The sequence below is a fragment of the Micropterus salmoides genome, unplaced genomic scaffold (assembly GCF_014851395.1).
Source record: "Micropterus salmoides isolate LMB-PRFRI ecotype aquatic unplaced genomic scaffold, ASM1485139v1 Ms_hic_scaffold_20, whole genome shotgun sequence".
In the NCBI taxonomy this organism is placed as follows: domain Eukaryota; kingdom Metazoa; phylum Chordata; class Actinopteri; order Centrarchiformes; family Centrarchidae; genus Micropterus; species Micropterus salmoides.
The window spans coordinates 31,773,386-31,792,103 of record NW_024041151.1 but is presented as its reverse complement, the minus strand read 5'-3'; the positions used below and the strand labels follow the sequence as shown (position 1 = coordinate 31,792,103).

Here is an 18,718-nt window from a genome sequence, read left to right as displayed (position 1 = left end):
CAGGCGAGACAGAAATATTTAGGCTAGTTTCTCATACTTAAGGAGACTTTTCTCCATGTCTACCTACATCTATGACTGGATTAAACTCACTAATGTCCTCAGCACCACCAATTTCCTCCACTACCCACATCTGTCAAGCACATGGTCTGTATCACAGGGACGGCAGGAGCCAATGCCAAGTCAAGTCGATCTATTAACTGAGCCATACGCTGTGTCTGCTCACATGTGCCTGATTAGCTCCGAGGGAGAGCCAGGCCCAATCATAAAGAGCCAGAGTATCCATTGTGAGTATGTGCAAAAGCCCAGTTTGCCTTACAGCCAGACTGGGTGAGGTGGTAGAGAACAATGAAACAATCAGACTTTCCAAAGATCTCAGTATGCTTCAAATAAACTAAGAAAATGTTCCTTTGGTCATGTGGATTAAGCACACCTTTCAACAGACCAGGAGCTATAGCTGAAGAAAGAAAGCACTATGAAGCACTTAGAAGTAGGGCTGAACGATTTTGGAAAATAATCTAATTGCAATTTTTTTTTAACCAATATTGTGATTTAATATGCAATTAAGTATCAAATTATAATAATATGAGAAGGATAATTTGAGAGTCAAGTCATGGCATTAAATAATATGATATAATATCATCAGGTCGGCCTACCCATCACCGATAACTGTGTCATCAACTTATAGGATCTTATCTGCTCATTTTGTTTAATTGATTGTTTATCATTTTTAACACAGTGTCAATTATTAAATAACTATTGTATTGTATGTATTTTATTGTATTATATTAGTTTATTATTTAAGGATGCCTAACAACATTAAGCAAAGGGACTGCCAATGAAAACTAGCCTGTGGCTAACTCAGGTACATTTAAATTTATTTTGAATGTTGATCAGTGTACATTGTCCCTTTACAAATAAATAAAAAATAAAAACACTGAAATAACAATAATTGATTTAACAGCGTTACCAGCAGTAGTGTATTTTCGACTCGTGCAGCTGTGTTCATGAGTGAGAGGGAGAGAGAGCGAGAGGAAGTGCAGCGCCAATGCGCTACGGTGCTCTGCAGTCAAATACGGTTTTAAGTAGGCCTAGTAAAAAAAACGATAATCAATATGTGGCGGTCAGCATTGATATTGTGGTGGGCTGCCACAAATAAATGAACGAATGGGAACCACTGATATCTTTTCCTAAATGGATTATAAATATTAATAAAATAGATTACAGTCTCGACAACTTATTTGCACATCTATAAATATTTGCTGCTAGAAGGTGCAACTTTTTCAGCAATCTGTAAACAGAGAGTGGGAGAGAATAAGCATTTGTATTTTACCATACACATAATCTTCTGTCACAACTACTTTCAATGTAGCATATTCACATCTACTTTATGTCTGTACCAGCACTTTTTAATTCTAACAAAAGCTACAAGAAACCATTCCTCAACCACCATCTGGCTCTAAAATATGTCGTCTATGATACAGTGACCTGCTGCTGAACAACCCTAATACTACATGACTGTCTACAACTTTGAGATTTCATTTAACTATAACTATGTTTCGCATTAGAAAGAGGAGCTAGATGACTTTGTCTGGCAGGAAGCCGTGTTGGCTCACGTTTATTTTAATATCCGGTCTGCTTTAATCATTTCCGACACGTTGACTAACTACAGACAAACAGCTCGCATATATATTTAGAATAAGTTAAACACTATAGTTAATTGAGAAATGATTGGACTGTTTGCTGGAACTGCCACCCTGTTTCAGAAATAAATCTGCAATCAAGTTTGTCAGCAGCGTATCTTTCAACACCCAACTACTGTAACATTAAACACGCTGCTGTGAGCCAGGAGGAAGCCGGGAGAAGGCAGTGAAAAACAGGAGAGTTAGCAGGTCATCAGTGTTTTCAGGAGAGGACAAGTGATGGGGGCTGTCGGTTTTTGGGGAAGCCAAGTGAGAGGAGATGTCCCTTTTGGAGGGCAATTATCTAATGTATTGTGCTCTTACAGTGCAAGGTATAATTTTACACAGAATTTAATCATACTTTAAAGAAATATCATACATACCGCTGCTTATAGTGCACAGTACAAATATGCTTCGGTTTAGAATAAAAAAAGCATTCACAAGCTCAATCAGAAGACGTTTGCAGTTTTACATTTGAATAGTAGCAGTTGGGGAATGTATCAAATAGGCCTACGTACTTCTTATTTAATGCTTGGCCAAATGTTTATAACACAACATCAATCAAGACTAACAACCGAGTACCAGACCAAGAGAGTAAAAACAATTATTCAGGTAGCCTAACCTAGCCCAGTGCCCTGTGGCAGGTGCTGTCTGTGGTGCTCATATACATACACAACCGCAGTAAAAACAATATGGTTACTTCAGTGGACTGTTCATTCAGCAGCTAAATCCAGGCAAGCAAAGCAAAACCAACAATTTAACCACATCAAAAATCTCTATCTGAAAAGGCCATTCTCCTGTCTTTCGTGGTGGCGAAGTGGTCAATAACCAAGTTATAGAATTTCCGCAACAACAGAGTCAATTGAAGTTTGGCGCTACTAGCTAGCCACTCTGTACGGATATAGTTTTCCTCATTGAAGGTCCAAAACCCCCTTTTCCTCTCCACGCACAGCTCCAGTTTTGGCATTGGTCTTCTGTCAGATATAATTTTAAGTTGCTGCTGTAGTGGTAGTTTATGTAAACTATTTATAAAAACTCCAAATCTCCACCCTCCATAACTGCACCAGCTAAAGTTGCTAACAGCTCCCGTTATTTCATCTGAATGATCGCATGCTGTGATTTGATTGGTGTGAAGCCAGACAGCGGCTGGCTTCCCTTGGCATCATCTTGACTAATCACAGTTAGGCAGTGGCATGACAGTGGCCTCATCTAATTGGTTAATCATTTCATTTTTTTCACAAAGAGATGCCAGCTCTTCCTGGCCTCCCCGCATAGTCAGACTGCAGGTCAGTCTACGGTGGTGCAATATAGTGTTTCACCACACATCCAACGCACAGTATTTAGAGGCGCTGTTTCACTTCTTGTAAAATAGGGAAGAGATGACAGCGACAGCACATAAGATTTATCAAAACTAAAAACATTGTTTTTTTTTTTAAATGATGAATAGAGTCTGATAAATAGAGTCACTGGCTGTTTTTGTTATATTTTAAGTCATGTTATTAACGTGACAAATTACCAACTCACCAATAACACAGCCTGTAGGTACCAAATCCGTACTGCCTGCCAGATCCCTATCTGCACAAGCGCAGAAGTGGTCCGCCAAAGAAGGTTACCACAAATGTGCCTGTTCATAATTACTTGTGTGTTGTCTGTTCTCATCTCAGGGAGTCAAATACTGGTGCTTTCAGAAAGGTTGACAAAGCATTATTTGATGCTAAAGGTACCCTTCAGCATCCATATGAGACGCCCTGTCTAGACTGGAAGCACTAGTAGCTAGCTAGCTAGATTTATGATCAAGGAAATTTGCGGTAACATTCTTTGACTGACAGAACCACTTTTGCGCATGTGCAGCACCGATGCCAATTAAATGCAATTAGTTCATATCGGCCGATATATATAATATATACCTTGCAGGCAACAACACTTACAGTACAGTAAACTAATGTTATATCAGTACACTAGAAGAAACCAAGATAACCAAAAACTGAGTAGAGTTCGCATGCATCATATCAGGCAGTGACTGTGATTGATGGGATGGATCCACAGCCTTGGAAATTGAGGCATTAGGGGCAATAGGATGCTTTTCCACCCAGAGCTGAATAAGACTGCTGGCTGCTGCATTCCAACAGCCTGCTGCCTCCACCATGAAAGGGTCCTTTGAGATCTGAGAGGCCAGGCCACGGCTGCATCTACTGGGGTTCTGACTGAGGGCCCTCTGGCACACCTCAACACTTTCCTTCCCTCTCCTGTTGAAACTGTTTGTATGTGTGTGTGTGTGTGTGTGTGTGTGTGTGTGTCCTCCTGCCTTTCAGTCCTCTGACCTTTGTCTCTGTTAACCCCCATCCTCCACCCTTTAACATTTTCTACCCTCACTTCCAACTTTTCCTTGATTTTTCGGTGAGGGGCGATTTACCAGTTAGCAGAGAGCCAAATGAGTTTGTTGCATTTCTTGACGGCAGAGTTACTCTAGAAGCAAAATGATGTTGCTGGGTAAGTTTAACCTCAATGGATTGAAGCAAATAGTGTCAAAGGAGTTAAACATGACTGAAAAGTCAACCACAGAAAAATTCTCTACATGGTGGTCAGTCTCTCATTTGTCAATAATAAAACCCGTGAACTCAGAACAAGTTCAATGCTTCGAAAGTTTGCTATAGCGCGGCCACCTTTTTTAATGTCCCGCCTACTCCAACCTGTGATTTGTCGTGAAAGGCACCTGAGCTTCTCCCTACTCTGTCTCCACTAAATTCTTACAGCAGACATGACAAATAATATTTGTCTTTGCCTGTAAAATCCAGTAGAATCACAGCTGTATACATTACTAAGGTCTACAGCTGGAGGGGCACACATTAATACCCCAGTGTAAAAGTAAAGTCCTGGTCAATCTAGTTCTAGATATCCAATTCAGCCCCCACTGTGCAAAGTAAATTTTAAATATATATATCTGGCCAATTGCTTATCCCCTAACCCACCGGTTTGGGCTAAGCCATGAATGTTCACGTCTGCCTCTGCCCCTGGTCAGTAACTGAAACATAACTGTTATGAACTTAGATAATTGTGCAGTGTGGGTTGAGCATACCTTCCTCAGTCTGTTACTGGTTGAAACAGGAATGGCAGATGTTGGACCGAAATGGTGAACTACCCTTCCATAAACTTAATGACAGGCTAATTTTGCAGAGAAGCCATTTATGATCACCACAAGCAATGTCCTGTCTGATAGACTGATCTATCAGGGAAAGGGAGTGAAATGAGGCCAATACAGACAAAACCATTAGAGCGGAAATTCTAAATTATTACTCTCCCAAGCCAGTGAAGAGTGGGATGGAAAGTCTGAATGTAACGTTTTGGAATGTGTTACTTGTATTTGAACAAATCACTTAATGTGTCCTGTCCAACACACAACTTCTCTCAACAGTGAAGGACACAGAAGATGCCCTGAAATTATGACCTCCCCATAAAAGCTAAGGGTCAGTGGAGCTGATGGAAGCAGCCCAAACTGCTCTGAAGTTACACCATGCACTCACTCAAGGCTTTTTGTTCTGCAGCTCCAACAGAAAATAGCTCAAAGAAGAGTGCATGAGGGTAGCAGAATGCAGGGGAGAAAGTGATTTTGTATAGTACAGTATAGTATAGTTTGGTACAGCATAGTAAGGTATAGTATAGTACAGTATAGTTTAATAGTACAGTGTAGCATACAGCAGTAAAGTCTGGTATATTAAAGTATAATACAGTACAGTCTGGCGTGTGTTTTCTTATAGTTGTTTGCAAATGTTTTAATAACGTGAGCTGACACAGAGCAGCACTAACATTTATTTGAGGTCATGTTTCTGAAAACCTGACAGATCTCTGAATCCACTATTCACTCTGCTTGCTCTGCCTGCTTTTGACATTATGCAGTACTTTTTTTAAGTGTTTAAGGGCAACTCGCTCCACTGATTTTATACATCAAAGATAGTTATGGTTCATAGGGCTGGGCGATATGGACTAAAATCATATCCCGGCTGAATTCCGATATACAATACATATCGGTATTTTCTACAAAGTGGGCTAAATGTTCACTTGTACACTGAGATGTAGGATCACACATCTGATTTTTTAAATATAAAATATGTCCAAATAATTGAACCTTTTTACAAACCAGGTCTTCAGCAGTGTCGGAATGGGCACTGTGTCTCCCTCCATGCTGCAAGAGACTTTCTGAGCTCGAGGGGGGCTGAATGCAGATGCAGAAAGAGGCTACTTCCACATTACGACTTATTTGTTTAAAAACAAAACTGATCTCCATCCCAGTGTTTTAGCTGTGTATCAGATCTGATCTCTGTCTATATTAAAATGACTGAAAACGCACATCAAGTGGCCATTCCCGGACACTGGGTATGTGTGTACAGGTCAGAAAATAACTAACAAAAAGATGCTATTGAATTGCATTACCTCTGCTGCATTGATTTTTGCCCAATTTTATTTTCTCTTTTGAGATGACATTTTCTGATTGATTGTCAACAGCAAGATGGCAGATCCTCTATGAGCGTAGTATGAGAGTGAAGACAGATGAATGAGGGGCATGCTGCAGATGAACGCACAGAGCAGCTTATCAATGAGGCTGTGATGCACAATATATGATCCCTCATCCCTGAAGTACTTTGAAAGTATCTGCGTCTATTTGTTAACCCAAATGCAAAACCTTTGCCAAAACGAGGGGAGGACTGGAGCGGATGACACTGCGGGTAATAGGGGAAGCGACAGCGGAAAGCTAGCTGAGCTCTCCTACAGCAGATAAGGCCTCCATAGCTTCTTGAGTAACAACCAAGCATTCAGTGAATGTTGTGGCTTGTTAGTACCTAGTCCTAAGAAGTGGAAATTAAATCCCTTAGAACTAAAAACAAATCATTTTACCTGTACTATCTGTGCCATGCCATGAGCCCAACTTTCTAAAGACTATTCTAAAGACCTCAAAACAATGCGAGCAAAATAACAGTCAATACACAAAGTTTGTTTCTGAAATAGCACTGCTCACATTGCTACACATTACATCTTCCTGTTGTATTATACTGTATTATATTTCAGGGATGCAAATTCATCATTGGTGAAAAAGGTGCAAACTCAGTAGATCAGTAGTCCCTCTGGCTGCTCATGTGTGTGACTAGACTTTGTATGCAAAAAATACCACTTGAATTGCCTTGTGTATGCTAATATTAAATGTATCTCTCTAAAATCTGAGCTTATTTTCTGTTGGGTGTTTGTCACACCAAGAACACTAAAAAATGTTGGTGCTTTAGCATCATATTGCATCAGTGTGTGCACAAAGTAGAGGCTATCAATGCTGACCTGCTATGACCTTGTTAGGTAAAAAATGCTCCTTAAATATTAAATATTATATCTATTTATGTCTATGTAAATATTTACAGCACGGCTAACCTTGAGGTTAGTTAATTGTGCAATTCATGGAGTCATGATGTGAACTTATTCCAGTGTAATATTGTCCTTAACATAATCATTTTTTAATATTTTCATTTTAAAAATGTAATGTGAAAGGAGCAGCTTGTAGTGACAAAACCACAGAAAATGATCAGTATATAATTCATTTTCCCATCAATGTTATAGAAAGGTGTTAATGTTAGTTTCATGGCCTGCATCTTTCCTGTTCAGTCTCCTTGCTCCCTGTTTCCAGCAGCAGCAGGCAGCTGTTTTCAGTGAACATGCTCTGATAAAGCCGCGGTACACTACCTGCACAGGTATGACAGCAGACATTTAGCAACTAAAGAGTAAGATATGTTTCTCGGTAGCTGGTGGAGCCCATAGCAGGGCAAAATGAACAGCGAATATAGAACTAATATTCATTAGGCAAATGAATGATAATGCTACTAAGTGTCTACTTATGTGGAAACAAGTTTAGTTTGCTAACACCTACTACCAACTTTACAAGGGCATGCTATGCTAGTGTGTGATTTTTAGGGCTGGACCCAAATATTTGAATATTCAATCGTTGGGTACACATTCGATTTTCAATTTTGAGATTGGATTACTGAAGGGGTTTTCGTGCGTCTGACCTCTGCTGACAGCACTCTTTTTGGCAATGACTGTATCATGGCACTCTCTGGATTGTCAGATAGTATCACTTGCCAGCAATGGAATTTCCACTTAACTGGCTCTGATGCTATCTTCCCACCCTGTGAGTCCGCATCACAGAGACAGCTTACACAAGTGTAACCCCATCCCCCCTGACTGAGTTAAAACAACAATAGCCATCTCATAAAAAGCAGGCACTTACCTTCAAATATTTACTCATAGACAAGACAATAAATGAGATTGGGAAGGTTGTGGTGGGGCTATGGCTCTCTGATAAGCATATGCATACCAAGCTAAGTCTGAGGAAGCTAGAGTCCACAGCGAAAAAGAAAGCTTTTGGATACATGTAGCACAAAGCTCTGGTGTCAATTGTTTATCTTTCTCCAAACCAGCTCTTAGTCATTCTTTCCTTCACCCAAACAGTCTGAGGGAAGAGCAGGAATGTGAAGCAGAAAGGCACCAGCAAAACATTACAGAGATTTAGTCATGAACAAATCAGAAAACTCCGAACCCTTCCTGTTTGGCCCCCCATCTCTGAAGTATGATTAACAAAGCTTCTGCTGTAGGAGGGGGGACAGACTATTAGTTGGACAAGCCTGCTGTAAACATATTTCCACAGACCCACGGCAGACCGTAAAGGCCAACCACCTTACTGAGGAATCACTGCATGTTTTATGAGCAGACAAGCTTTACTTTCAACAGCTGAATGAATGTGAAAAATGTTTATCAGATCAATTAAATAAAATCTAATTCCTTGTTTTGTTCACAACCCAAAGATATTCAGTTTACCATCATAGGAGGAAAGAAACCAGAAAATATTCACATTTAAGAAGCTGGAATCAGAGAATTTTGCTTTTCGATTATCAAAATAGTTGTCAATTCATTTAATAGTCAACTAATCGATTTGATTAATCAACTACTCATTGCAGCTGTACTGTGAACTTGTTTGCAGTATGCATGTAGTGATTCACGATGAAAAGAGCATCTCCAGCTTGTTTCAGACAGAGGCTGAAATGAAGGCCTACACGAAGAGCCAGTATAATATATTGAACTTTGAATCATGCAAAGCTGCCATACATGAGTCACAGAACTACAATATAGAACTGGAAAAGCAGTATAATAGGTCTCCTTTAAAGGAGTACTCTAACGATTTAGCATTGCACTCCAATAAGTCATCTGAGTCACGATGGACAGTTAAAAAAAAGAAGGATCAAATCGACCCCGCAGAACCAGAGATATTATTAGTGTTTATGGAACATATTCCTCCTCCTTGTGAAAAGCTCGTGCCTACATTATCCACAATGCATCTTAACCGCAGAGAGTGTGGTTGGAGTTTTTGGGTGTGACATGCTAATAGTGGCTAATGTATCCTCAAGCCGCTAGCCAGCAGCACAGATGAGCAACCGCTACAGAGATCTGTGAGCCACACCATCAGATGTTTTCATTTTCAGACAAGTAGTCTTCACCCCCAACTGACGCTGACTCAAGTGACATCACTTGAGAACATTTGTCAGACTTCACACAGCTCCCTCTGAGACACAAAAGGCTTCATACAATGTTTTTCATAGATGCTGTAGTACTGCCCAACCCTTGTAAACACACTGATCTGTGGAGTTAGCCTTTAATCATTCTATTTAATATTTGACTCTTGAAACTCTTTTATAAACGCTTATATGAAACTTATCATTTTCAACATAATCACAATTTACTTTGCTACAGAATAATCCAAGACAAACTGTGCAGAGCTGCACATGTTTAGAAATAACCTTGTTTCTATTAATTAAAAGCCCCTCTGGAGACAGTTACACAGGTAGTGAAGTATGTGCCATAAAACATGAGAATCACATCCTGGGACACAGAATAATTAAATGAACTGACTCAACAGTGCCTGTGGCTCCAAATATCTTCTAATCCAAAAAGACGATTGCCAGGCACATGCTGGAATTCAGCAAGATTAAAAACACCCACAGCCTCTTCTTCTGTGAAACATACAGATAAAAAATAGACTTTTATGTTTTCTCCAGCAAAATATTCTTGATTAATAACCGTTGTGACAAAAAATCTTAAATATACAAGTTAAGACGCAAAAGGCTGTGCAGATCATAAGTGCTTCAGCTGACCTTTGACCTCTGAGTGTGCGGGGTTTGAAGGGGTGGGGCTCTCTCTCACTTAAGACTATACAATTTATGTAACAAGGTTGAAGAGGTGTTCCTAACCAAACAACTGATAAAACCTTCCAATACAAAGATTCCTAAGACAGTGAGGGAGTGTGATTGGGGCAGCTGTGGCTCAGGAGGTAGAGCGGGTTGGCCGTTAATCGGAAGGTCGGCGGTTCGATCCCTGGCTCCCCCTGGTTGCGTTTCGTAGTGTCCTTGTCCTGGCGGCCGTTCCGCCAGTGTGTGAATGCTAGTTTCTGTTTGAGCACTTAGGCTCAGTGTATGAATATGTATGACTGGTGAATGCCGATGTAGTGTAAAAGCGTTTTGAGTGGTCGAAAAGACTAGAAAGGCGCTATACAAGTACAGAGCATTTACATTTGATCTATGATGTGTGTTTTCTCCCCTGCAGACTAAATATGCCTGCCCTTCTATGAAACCCAGACTAATTTGCAGAGACATCTTCTACCTTCCCACACATAAATTCACCCTATTTGCCAAAATGAACTTCAGTAAGGATGTTGGTAGAATCCACTCCATACAGGAAGTAACAAATTTTCCTCCCTAACCAGCAGGAAATGATTCACTGTGATAACAAACAGCTAACAGAATTTTAAGTATTTGAAATCCTGCGTGTTTACATCTATGTTTACTTGCTAGCAGTCTTCTTCTTCCCGGTCTTTGTTAGCACATTGTGCCATAGAGTCTTGAAAGTATAGCTTATACCCCTAACTATACACCACAGCATGTGCTGTTCAGCAGGGTTCCAGGTTAATATGCAGATTAAGACAGCGTTTTCCGATGTATATTTATCACTCTTCTGGTGGAATGATAGCATTATGTGTGTATGCATGCATGTCTATCTTACACGTAAAAACAATAGTGACCGACTCAAAGAAAGCTCCATAGTGCTACTAAGCTGCATTTCGACCGAGGGAACTATTCCCCAGAACTAGGAACCTTTGGAGGAACTCACTGTTTTTCCACTGGAGGGACCAGGGTCTAAATGTAGTTCTAGGGTCTTCATTTTACCCCCTAAAAAGTCCCGTGCAGTGGTGTGTTTAGGCTAAATACTGGGTCCTAATATGTTGTTTTAAGTCAAGCTTTAATGGTCAAGCTAAGCCTGTAGTTTTTCATTATATTCCAGTCAAATCTGATTTTCATTTATAAATGTTGCTCATGGAGAGTGGTTACAAATAATGATGCCTGTGCATCGCTTTGTATGGCTACAGCCTACGTCAGCTGGTTAATTTGCCTAATCTTCACAGGTCTTTAGACCGCGGTGGAAACGCACACAACAGTGGGCTGAAGGAACCTTTTAGTTCCTTGAAAAGAGATCTGGGGACATAAAAGTCCCTGGTACTTTTGGTCGAAATGCGGCTCTACCTTCACAGAGAACCTTTGAGCAAACCAAACTTATATTGTGGCTCCACAGACTGTATGGTAAAATTATGCATTATTGCAACCACATATGCTGTTAATGGTGATCATTTTCATCAAGCCACTGACTACTTCCTAATAGTATGAAGATTTCCTGACGCATTGTGTTTTTATGCCAAACTTAAGGAACTTAAGGAGGTTCCTCACCAACCCCATCCCAAAATGTGAGCTGGCCTAGGCCTGGAGAATAAAACAATAATTATCGTGATATAGTTTTAATAAATATAAATGTTTAATAAATATTCAATGAATGTTTGATTTTATTCACCTGAATCATTCACAAATTATTACTTTTTTTTATTAAGATGTTTATTTTGGTGAGGAAAAAGGTCTGAAAAAAGCTTTTACTTAATTTTACTCGTGCATATTTGTTGACAAAGATTTTATAATTGTTTTGAATGTTCTACCTCAGATTTGTGAAGTGATCCACTCAGGATCAGAAATCGGCCTTTAAACTTGAAAGAAACAACGATTTGATACTTATTGTGATAATTATCGATAAGATAATAAACTTTTTATCATGATACAATTTTTGGCCACATCGTTCAGCCCTACGCTGGCCACATCTATATTAAAGTAACAGACACATTCAGCACATCCTAATCTCTATGTCCTATCTCCCCAACAGTTTCACATTAACCACTGCCTCTCTGAACTGTGGCATACCCCAAGGCCCTGTCCTTGGTCTCCTTCTATTTGGTATCTACATAATCCCACTGTGAGGCCACAGTGCTATCCACCGGGCCCCCGTGCTGCCCACTGTAACTCTCTGTTTACCTCTGTTGCAATCAGCCATGAGTTAAAACTCTGAGCCCCCAACATCTGTAACATCCTGCCCGTCTTGGTACCATCTTCTAAAAAAATAGATTTCATATATTGTCTAAAATAAATAAAGTGGTGTTTCTGTGACCTGTCTCTTTGAACTCTTTTAATTAATATAGGTCAACTTTATGGATCACACTTCTTTGTGCTGTCCCAAAATGTTATTGTTCTGGCATATAGCAGTAGCCTTATAAACCAGCCTCGCCTAAAATCCCTTTTCACTAAAAGATTCAGAAACCCTCACGTTAAAGACAAATACTTTTGTCTCTGCTTTTGTCAGTTATCTTATTAAGTTATTCCAACTTCTTTCAGTTCACACTGTCTGATCTTCAGATGCAAAATGTCCATCCTGTTTGCACTCCTCACATAAACTCATGAACATATACAGAAGGTTGCAGCAACACAAGTAGTGGAGGAACAGAGGGTGCTACAGTCAGCCCGAATCATATGGCCTTTCCTCCAACAAACATGTGTAGGCCTCTTCTGTTTCTGCTTCCCAGTTCCAGTAATTAGCAGCATATGTTAACATTATGCCTCTATGGGGTTTTTTCAAAATGCAATCAAGAAAAGGAAGAATGCATGTTGCATTTACAGTCTTTAAAGCAGCAGCACTGGCACAGTTATATACAAACCTCACTATGACCATTTAAACAACTGATCACCAAGTAAACAATGTTTTTACAAAAGGCCAGCAAACTAATATGGCTTAAACACACCACTTTATTGCAGCAGTATGTTAACAAAGTCCATCATGCCTAAAAGTCAACCCACACTGAGCCCTATCAAGGGGAATGTTTTGCATCGCTATAATTACTCCCAAATCCAGGATTATAATTAGTACCAGATAGAGCCCGACCGATATGGTATTTTGGGCCGATATTAAAGTGAAAAAGAGCAGATTTATAATACTATATTTTGATTTATTTGGATAGTAGCCCCCTTTCCTGCATAAACTACACCTAAACATTAACTACATTATAAATAGAGTGAGAGAGAATAAGCATGTGTATTTTACCTTAAACATAATCTGCCGTAATAACTAGATTATCTGTGTCCCAGCACTCTTTAATTCGAATCAAAGCTAAGAGAAACTATTTCTCATCCACCATCTGGCTCTAAAACTGTCTATGATACAGTGACCTGCTGCATCTAATTCTACATGACTGTCTACAACGAGGACTTAAAACTATAACTACGTTTCACATTCAAGAGGAGCTTTGTTTGGCAGGAAGCCATGATAGATACTCCGGTCTGCTTTAATCATTTCCGACCCAGCAATTGTAACTACCAACAAACGGCTTGCAGATATATGTATAAAAAGTTAAACTCAATACTTTAACTCCTCATTATGAGGTTAGAACTCTTCCACTGATAAACACGGCATTAGCTTTGTGGCTAATTTAGCAATGGGCAGCATTAGCTTCTGTAAGTGATGTTAAAGAATATTTAGAAGTATTGAACTAGGGACAAATGAGGACTGTTCACTAGAACTACCACCATGTTTCAGAAATAAATCTACAATCACATCTGTCAGCAGCATAACGTTAGCCTCCACCACTCACCTACCAGGGGAGGTCAGTGAAAAATGGGAGGGTTAGCAAGTCATGAATGTTTTCAGGAAGAGGAGAAGTGCTGGGGGCTGTTTTTAAATATAATTTAAGTCATGTAACTAATGTCTAAACCGCCTACTATACTAGTAGTACGTACTGATTTGGCCTAAATGCAGTAATGTGCAAACAAAAGCAAAATCTGCAGTATGCCAAAAATACCTGGATGGCGTACCGATACTGAAAAAAAATCTCCAGTATGCATTGGACCAGTCTACCTCTGCAAACTGTAACAACAACCGGTCTTTTCTTTAGAGGACAACAACAGAACTTGTTTTACAATTTCCATACGCTATTTTATCACTAAATCCACTTCAAACAAGTTTTGAGGCAAGAACTCAACTCTGTAGATTTCAATATCAGCTGTTTTATGAAAATTGTTGGCGAATCGAAAATGTGCACAGCCACACAGGCCAGGGCCAGTAAAAAGTAACATCGGGACTTTTGAACTAGCAACACACTGGTCCGATTGGACTAGTGCAAAAACATTAGTATTAAAAAAAAATAAATGCAAAATAAACACAACTTGAAACTTAACATCCTGCAGTTGTCTCGCACTGTTGGCCAGTCAACAGTTGTAGTCACGTGACGAGTAGTTGTCACTCTATCCTCTGGGTCTGAAAAGTGAAACCATGCAGACGGAACTTAAACCTGCATTCTCTCGGGCAGCAGGGGGCGACTCTGCTGGTAGCAAAAAGAAGTCCAGTTCCATTTAAAATAATGGCAAAATGAGTCTACTTCTCAGCTGAATTAATTCTCAGCAAACACTTTCATAATGGGTTCATGGTCTCAGTCGCTACTTTCAAGTCTTCAACACAGCATGATGTTCATTTAGTAAATTATGGTTGCATTTAGGGGAAAATAGACAATGCAGTGTATGATTTAGGGCGGGACTACCTTGTGATTGACAAGTCACTACCATGACGACCTCATACCTGCTGCTCTGTGTACATTTTTTATTAAATGGCTGTCAGCAGGAGAGAGAGCATGTCATGTTTGAGTCTGTCCGTATGTTTTGTTTTAAAAGTAAATTAGTTTTTTATATCCAGGATGTATTTAATAAACGATTAAACATGTTAACAGAAAAATAAAACTTATAAGTCTTTGGTTTGATAAATTACAACTTTTGGAGGTAGGGACAGTAGAAATTGTCTTGGGGCCAGTAAGTTTCAAACCCACAGTTGCAAAAACGTTTAACGTTGAGCCCTGATAGCTCTTCACTTCTCACTGATATCTGTTATTCCATGATTCATTTTATTAATCAAACACAAAAAAACAAATAATGGCTTGTTCTTGTACTTTTGAATTTATGCTCAAGTCAAAAATAGGAAATGAAAAAACAGGCCACAGACTGATCTTGATATTGAATGTGTCGACAGACAGACAGAATCAGGTTCTCCTTTGCCAGCTACAAAATACTGCACATGCATAAATGTAACAGTAGCCTAATAGTATTTTAATGATATGATATTTAATAATAAAACACTCACAGGAGCTATTTTCACACATAATGTAACCTTACTTTTGATACTTAAGTACATTTTTGTGATAATACTTTTGTCCTCGTTAAGTCATCTGTCTTACTGTTTGCCCCATGTAAAGTTTCCACATCATGGCATAGACTTAAGTTCCTTGCTCCAAGAATTCAGGGAAAACTTCACATTTCCACAAATTCTAGATTAGTGGACTGACCTCTAGCTAACTCCTCTGTCAGTGCTATGCATTGCTTCACTTCACAGCTAGACAGAGAAGGGAAATACAGAGAGGAGGTATACCATGGTGTAATAGAACAGATGGTGTGGGCAATAAAACTTTGGGAAAAACTTGTACTGTGAGTGCAGTGCAACAGTTAATCACCTCTACTTGCATCAGTGCCTGGCCTGTAGCTAAATAACAAAGCCTACTTTTGGAGGTGAAAACTGAAAGTGAGCGCACCTTTAATGTCACTACTAATCATTCATTGCAAAGGAAAACCGTTTGCACAGTAAATATAATGCATCAAGCAGGAAGGACTTCTTTTAACTATGATAGATGTTTACAACAGACAATTAGGGTAAAAACCTTAAATCACCTTAATTTTCTGTTCCCAATGAGTCTGCATAACCTATTTTTTTTTTTCAAAACATTTTGTTTCTTGCTATTAGCGAAAATGTCTGAGAAACTATGAAAAACACAGCTTTGTCATTCATGTTAATGGTGCTGGTCCATCAACACAGATGGCTCCTGCAAAACAACACTGGGTTGTGCTGCAACTTAAAGTGACATTTTCCGGCATGGCACTGCTTTGATCCATCAAATACAGCACATATTCCTGGTGCATTACTTTATAACAGAAGTTCAGTGAGTACTACATGGTACAGGTTTATGTGGATTACATGATAAACAAAACTGAACTGAAACAGGAGTGCCCATCCAATGTAGTATCTAATAGCTAATTGATACAATGACATATGGGTTATTCCATAACTTTCAGACTCAGCACGTCTCTTCAAATGGTTCAATCAAAAATACAGGCATTAAGCTATACAACACATCTCTCAAAGACAGTCTCAGCTGCCATTTCACTAGCCGACATTGGTGGGGGACACCTGTTTGTGACATATACCTCAGCAGATGTGTTGATGAAGTGGTTAGTCACAAGTCATACCTCAACCAGACTGTCTGGATGAATGGAGAGGTGAGGGTACATGCACGCATGCTTTCCAGGAGAAACCTCTGCAGGGACTGGTCCAGGCAATATATGGGCCTGATGGCACTCCTCATAGGCACACATCATTTTAAATCAAGACAATGATTATTTAGTCTCGTAGTCAAGGTTTAGTTACAACTCTGATCTGATGCAAGATGGACTGCAATGGAGTGATTAAATATTAAATTTAAAATGAACTGATTGACTGGAATAATTACTAGGCAGCAGAGCTAAAGCTCAGTGTTTAATATTTTCAGTTTGGAGCACCAGTGCTACCAGTGGAAACAGTCGGCATCACTGCTGTATGTGGAGAACACTGCTGCAAGGTTTAGAACTGGTTCCTGCAGCGTGAGCATATCTCCCCCGTACTTGCCTCCCTCCACCACTCCTCCCTGTCAGTTTTAAAGTTAATTTTAAAACCTTACTACTTGGCATGACTGTGCCTTCTCAGTTGCAGGCCCCAGTCTGTGGAACAAAGTTCTCCACCACACTAGATCTGATCCCTCAGGTCTGGAGTCATTCAAAGCACAGGTCAAATTCAAATCGAATTTCCCCAAGAGGGAATAATAAAGTTCTACTGATACTGGTTTCAGCCACAATGTCCAACCCTTAGACTTTTGGGCACTGGTTTGAAACAGAAATATAAACTGGAGTGTTATATAAACAGTTTTAGAAGAACAACCATTGCTCTCTTTTTCTTTTCCTCTCCACTGCTTTTTCAGTCCTCAGTGAGGTCAGTGATAGTAGAAAGAAATGGTGCTTGCCAGAGCCAAGAGGGGGAAAGGAGGGGGGTGCTAATCATTTAGCCCCCCTGCACCCCACATCCCGTCCCCCTTTCACTTCGTAGCCGACCAAATGGTTAAGTCCTCAGAGCCAGCCCTGAAAACAGGAAACCTCCACAGCTCTCACCCCGCAGGGAGGGTAAATGAATTAGCATGACTGACAAAGAGCGGGATCACCTCGAGCTATGCATTTAATTAACATGACAATGACACAGTGGCCCTTTGAGTCTGAAACAAGTACCTTTTTATAAAAACTATAGGAGCTGCAAGGAACACACGTCAACAAGCTGAAAGAGGACAAAGACTTTAAGTGCTCACAGAAACTTGCAGGAGGGGAGAGTTCCCCCACAAGCCTCTCCCCTTAAAACCATCACAGGCATTTTCAATATGTAACAGTTCGGTGAAATGTGCACGAAGAGAAATTAACAACACAGTCCAGTCCGTTATTAAAGTTCCAGAAAAAGCTCCAAAGTTTAAAGGTAAGGGGTGCCATATTAGTGGAAAGCATGAAATCGCCAGCTCTAAGCAGGACAATAGCTCTGATACACCTCTGGGAACTTGCTGCTACAACTGCAACAAGTAAAAGTCCAAAGCAAAAGCTCAGTCTGTTGTGTAAGAGCAACGCATGAAGAAAACAGGGACGCTAAAAGTTCCACAGTTGAATGTGATGAAACGTGCAGTAACTTTACTAAACGGCCCCATCACCGCCCTGCTTGTTGGCTGGGCTACATGGTGTGCAGCGCATCACTTCTCTGTTTAATCAGGAATTCTGTAGTTACAAGCTTGCGGTATGAAAGAGACTTACCGCGACATCTCAGGTCTGGAAACAAGAAAAGCATCCAGAGCCAGCTCTTCAAGGAGGTCATGGCGTCGGAACCTCTCACAACAGCGTGCAGCGAAATATCACCAAAATACTGAAGACACACTCATCCACTTTTAGGATACTCTTTTAGTTTTCCAAGTCAGCAGCCAGGCTCGGAGAGAACGCGCACTTTCCAGGTCGCGGAAGAGTCAAACATGAAGGTGCGGGACAGAAACGATTTTAGAGAGGACAACAGCCCAGTTCATCCCGTGTGCAGTCCGGCAGAGACGCTGAGGGCCGCGGCTTCTTCAGAGCTGTGCTGGTCCAGAAGTGGCTTCTCTTCTGAGCTGAGAAGAAGCGAGCGTGGAAAACTGAAGCGAACGCACGAGCGCACTTCCACGCACACACAGAAGCGCGGTAACGTTTTTGTAGAGGGCGCCATCTATCGACGTGACGAAGGTAGCTTAACAGCCAGCCAGCTACACAACTTGAATGCCATTTTTGTTACATTTAGCTCAACTGAAATAAAACCACCTCAGTCTAAATCAATCAAGCTTGCAGATTTTCATGGTAGGGCTGACCTGAGGCCAGTCAGACTTAAAACTCAGAACAGAAATGTTGACTGTCATCATGTCAAATATCTCAGAGGGCACAAAACACACACATAATAATTGTAAT

General features: G+C 40.2%; 1 protein-coding gene across 1 annotated transcript in view; it reads right to left on the bottom strand.

Annotated features, from left to right (window-relative positions):
* ror2 (receptor tyrosine kinase-like orphan receptor 2) overlaps positions 1-18,472 on the bottom strand; it is a 56,455-nt gene extending 37,983 nt beyond the window's left edge. The window contains exon 1 of the mRNA XM_038734257.1: positions 18,044-18,472. Coding sequence (XP_038590185.1) covers positions 18,044-18,104 — 61 coding nt within the window. The 5' untranslated portion in view covers positions 18,105-18,472. The remainder of the gene's footprint in view (positions 1-18,043) is intronic.
* Between the last annotated feature and the right edge of the window lie 246 nt (positions 18,473-18,718).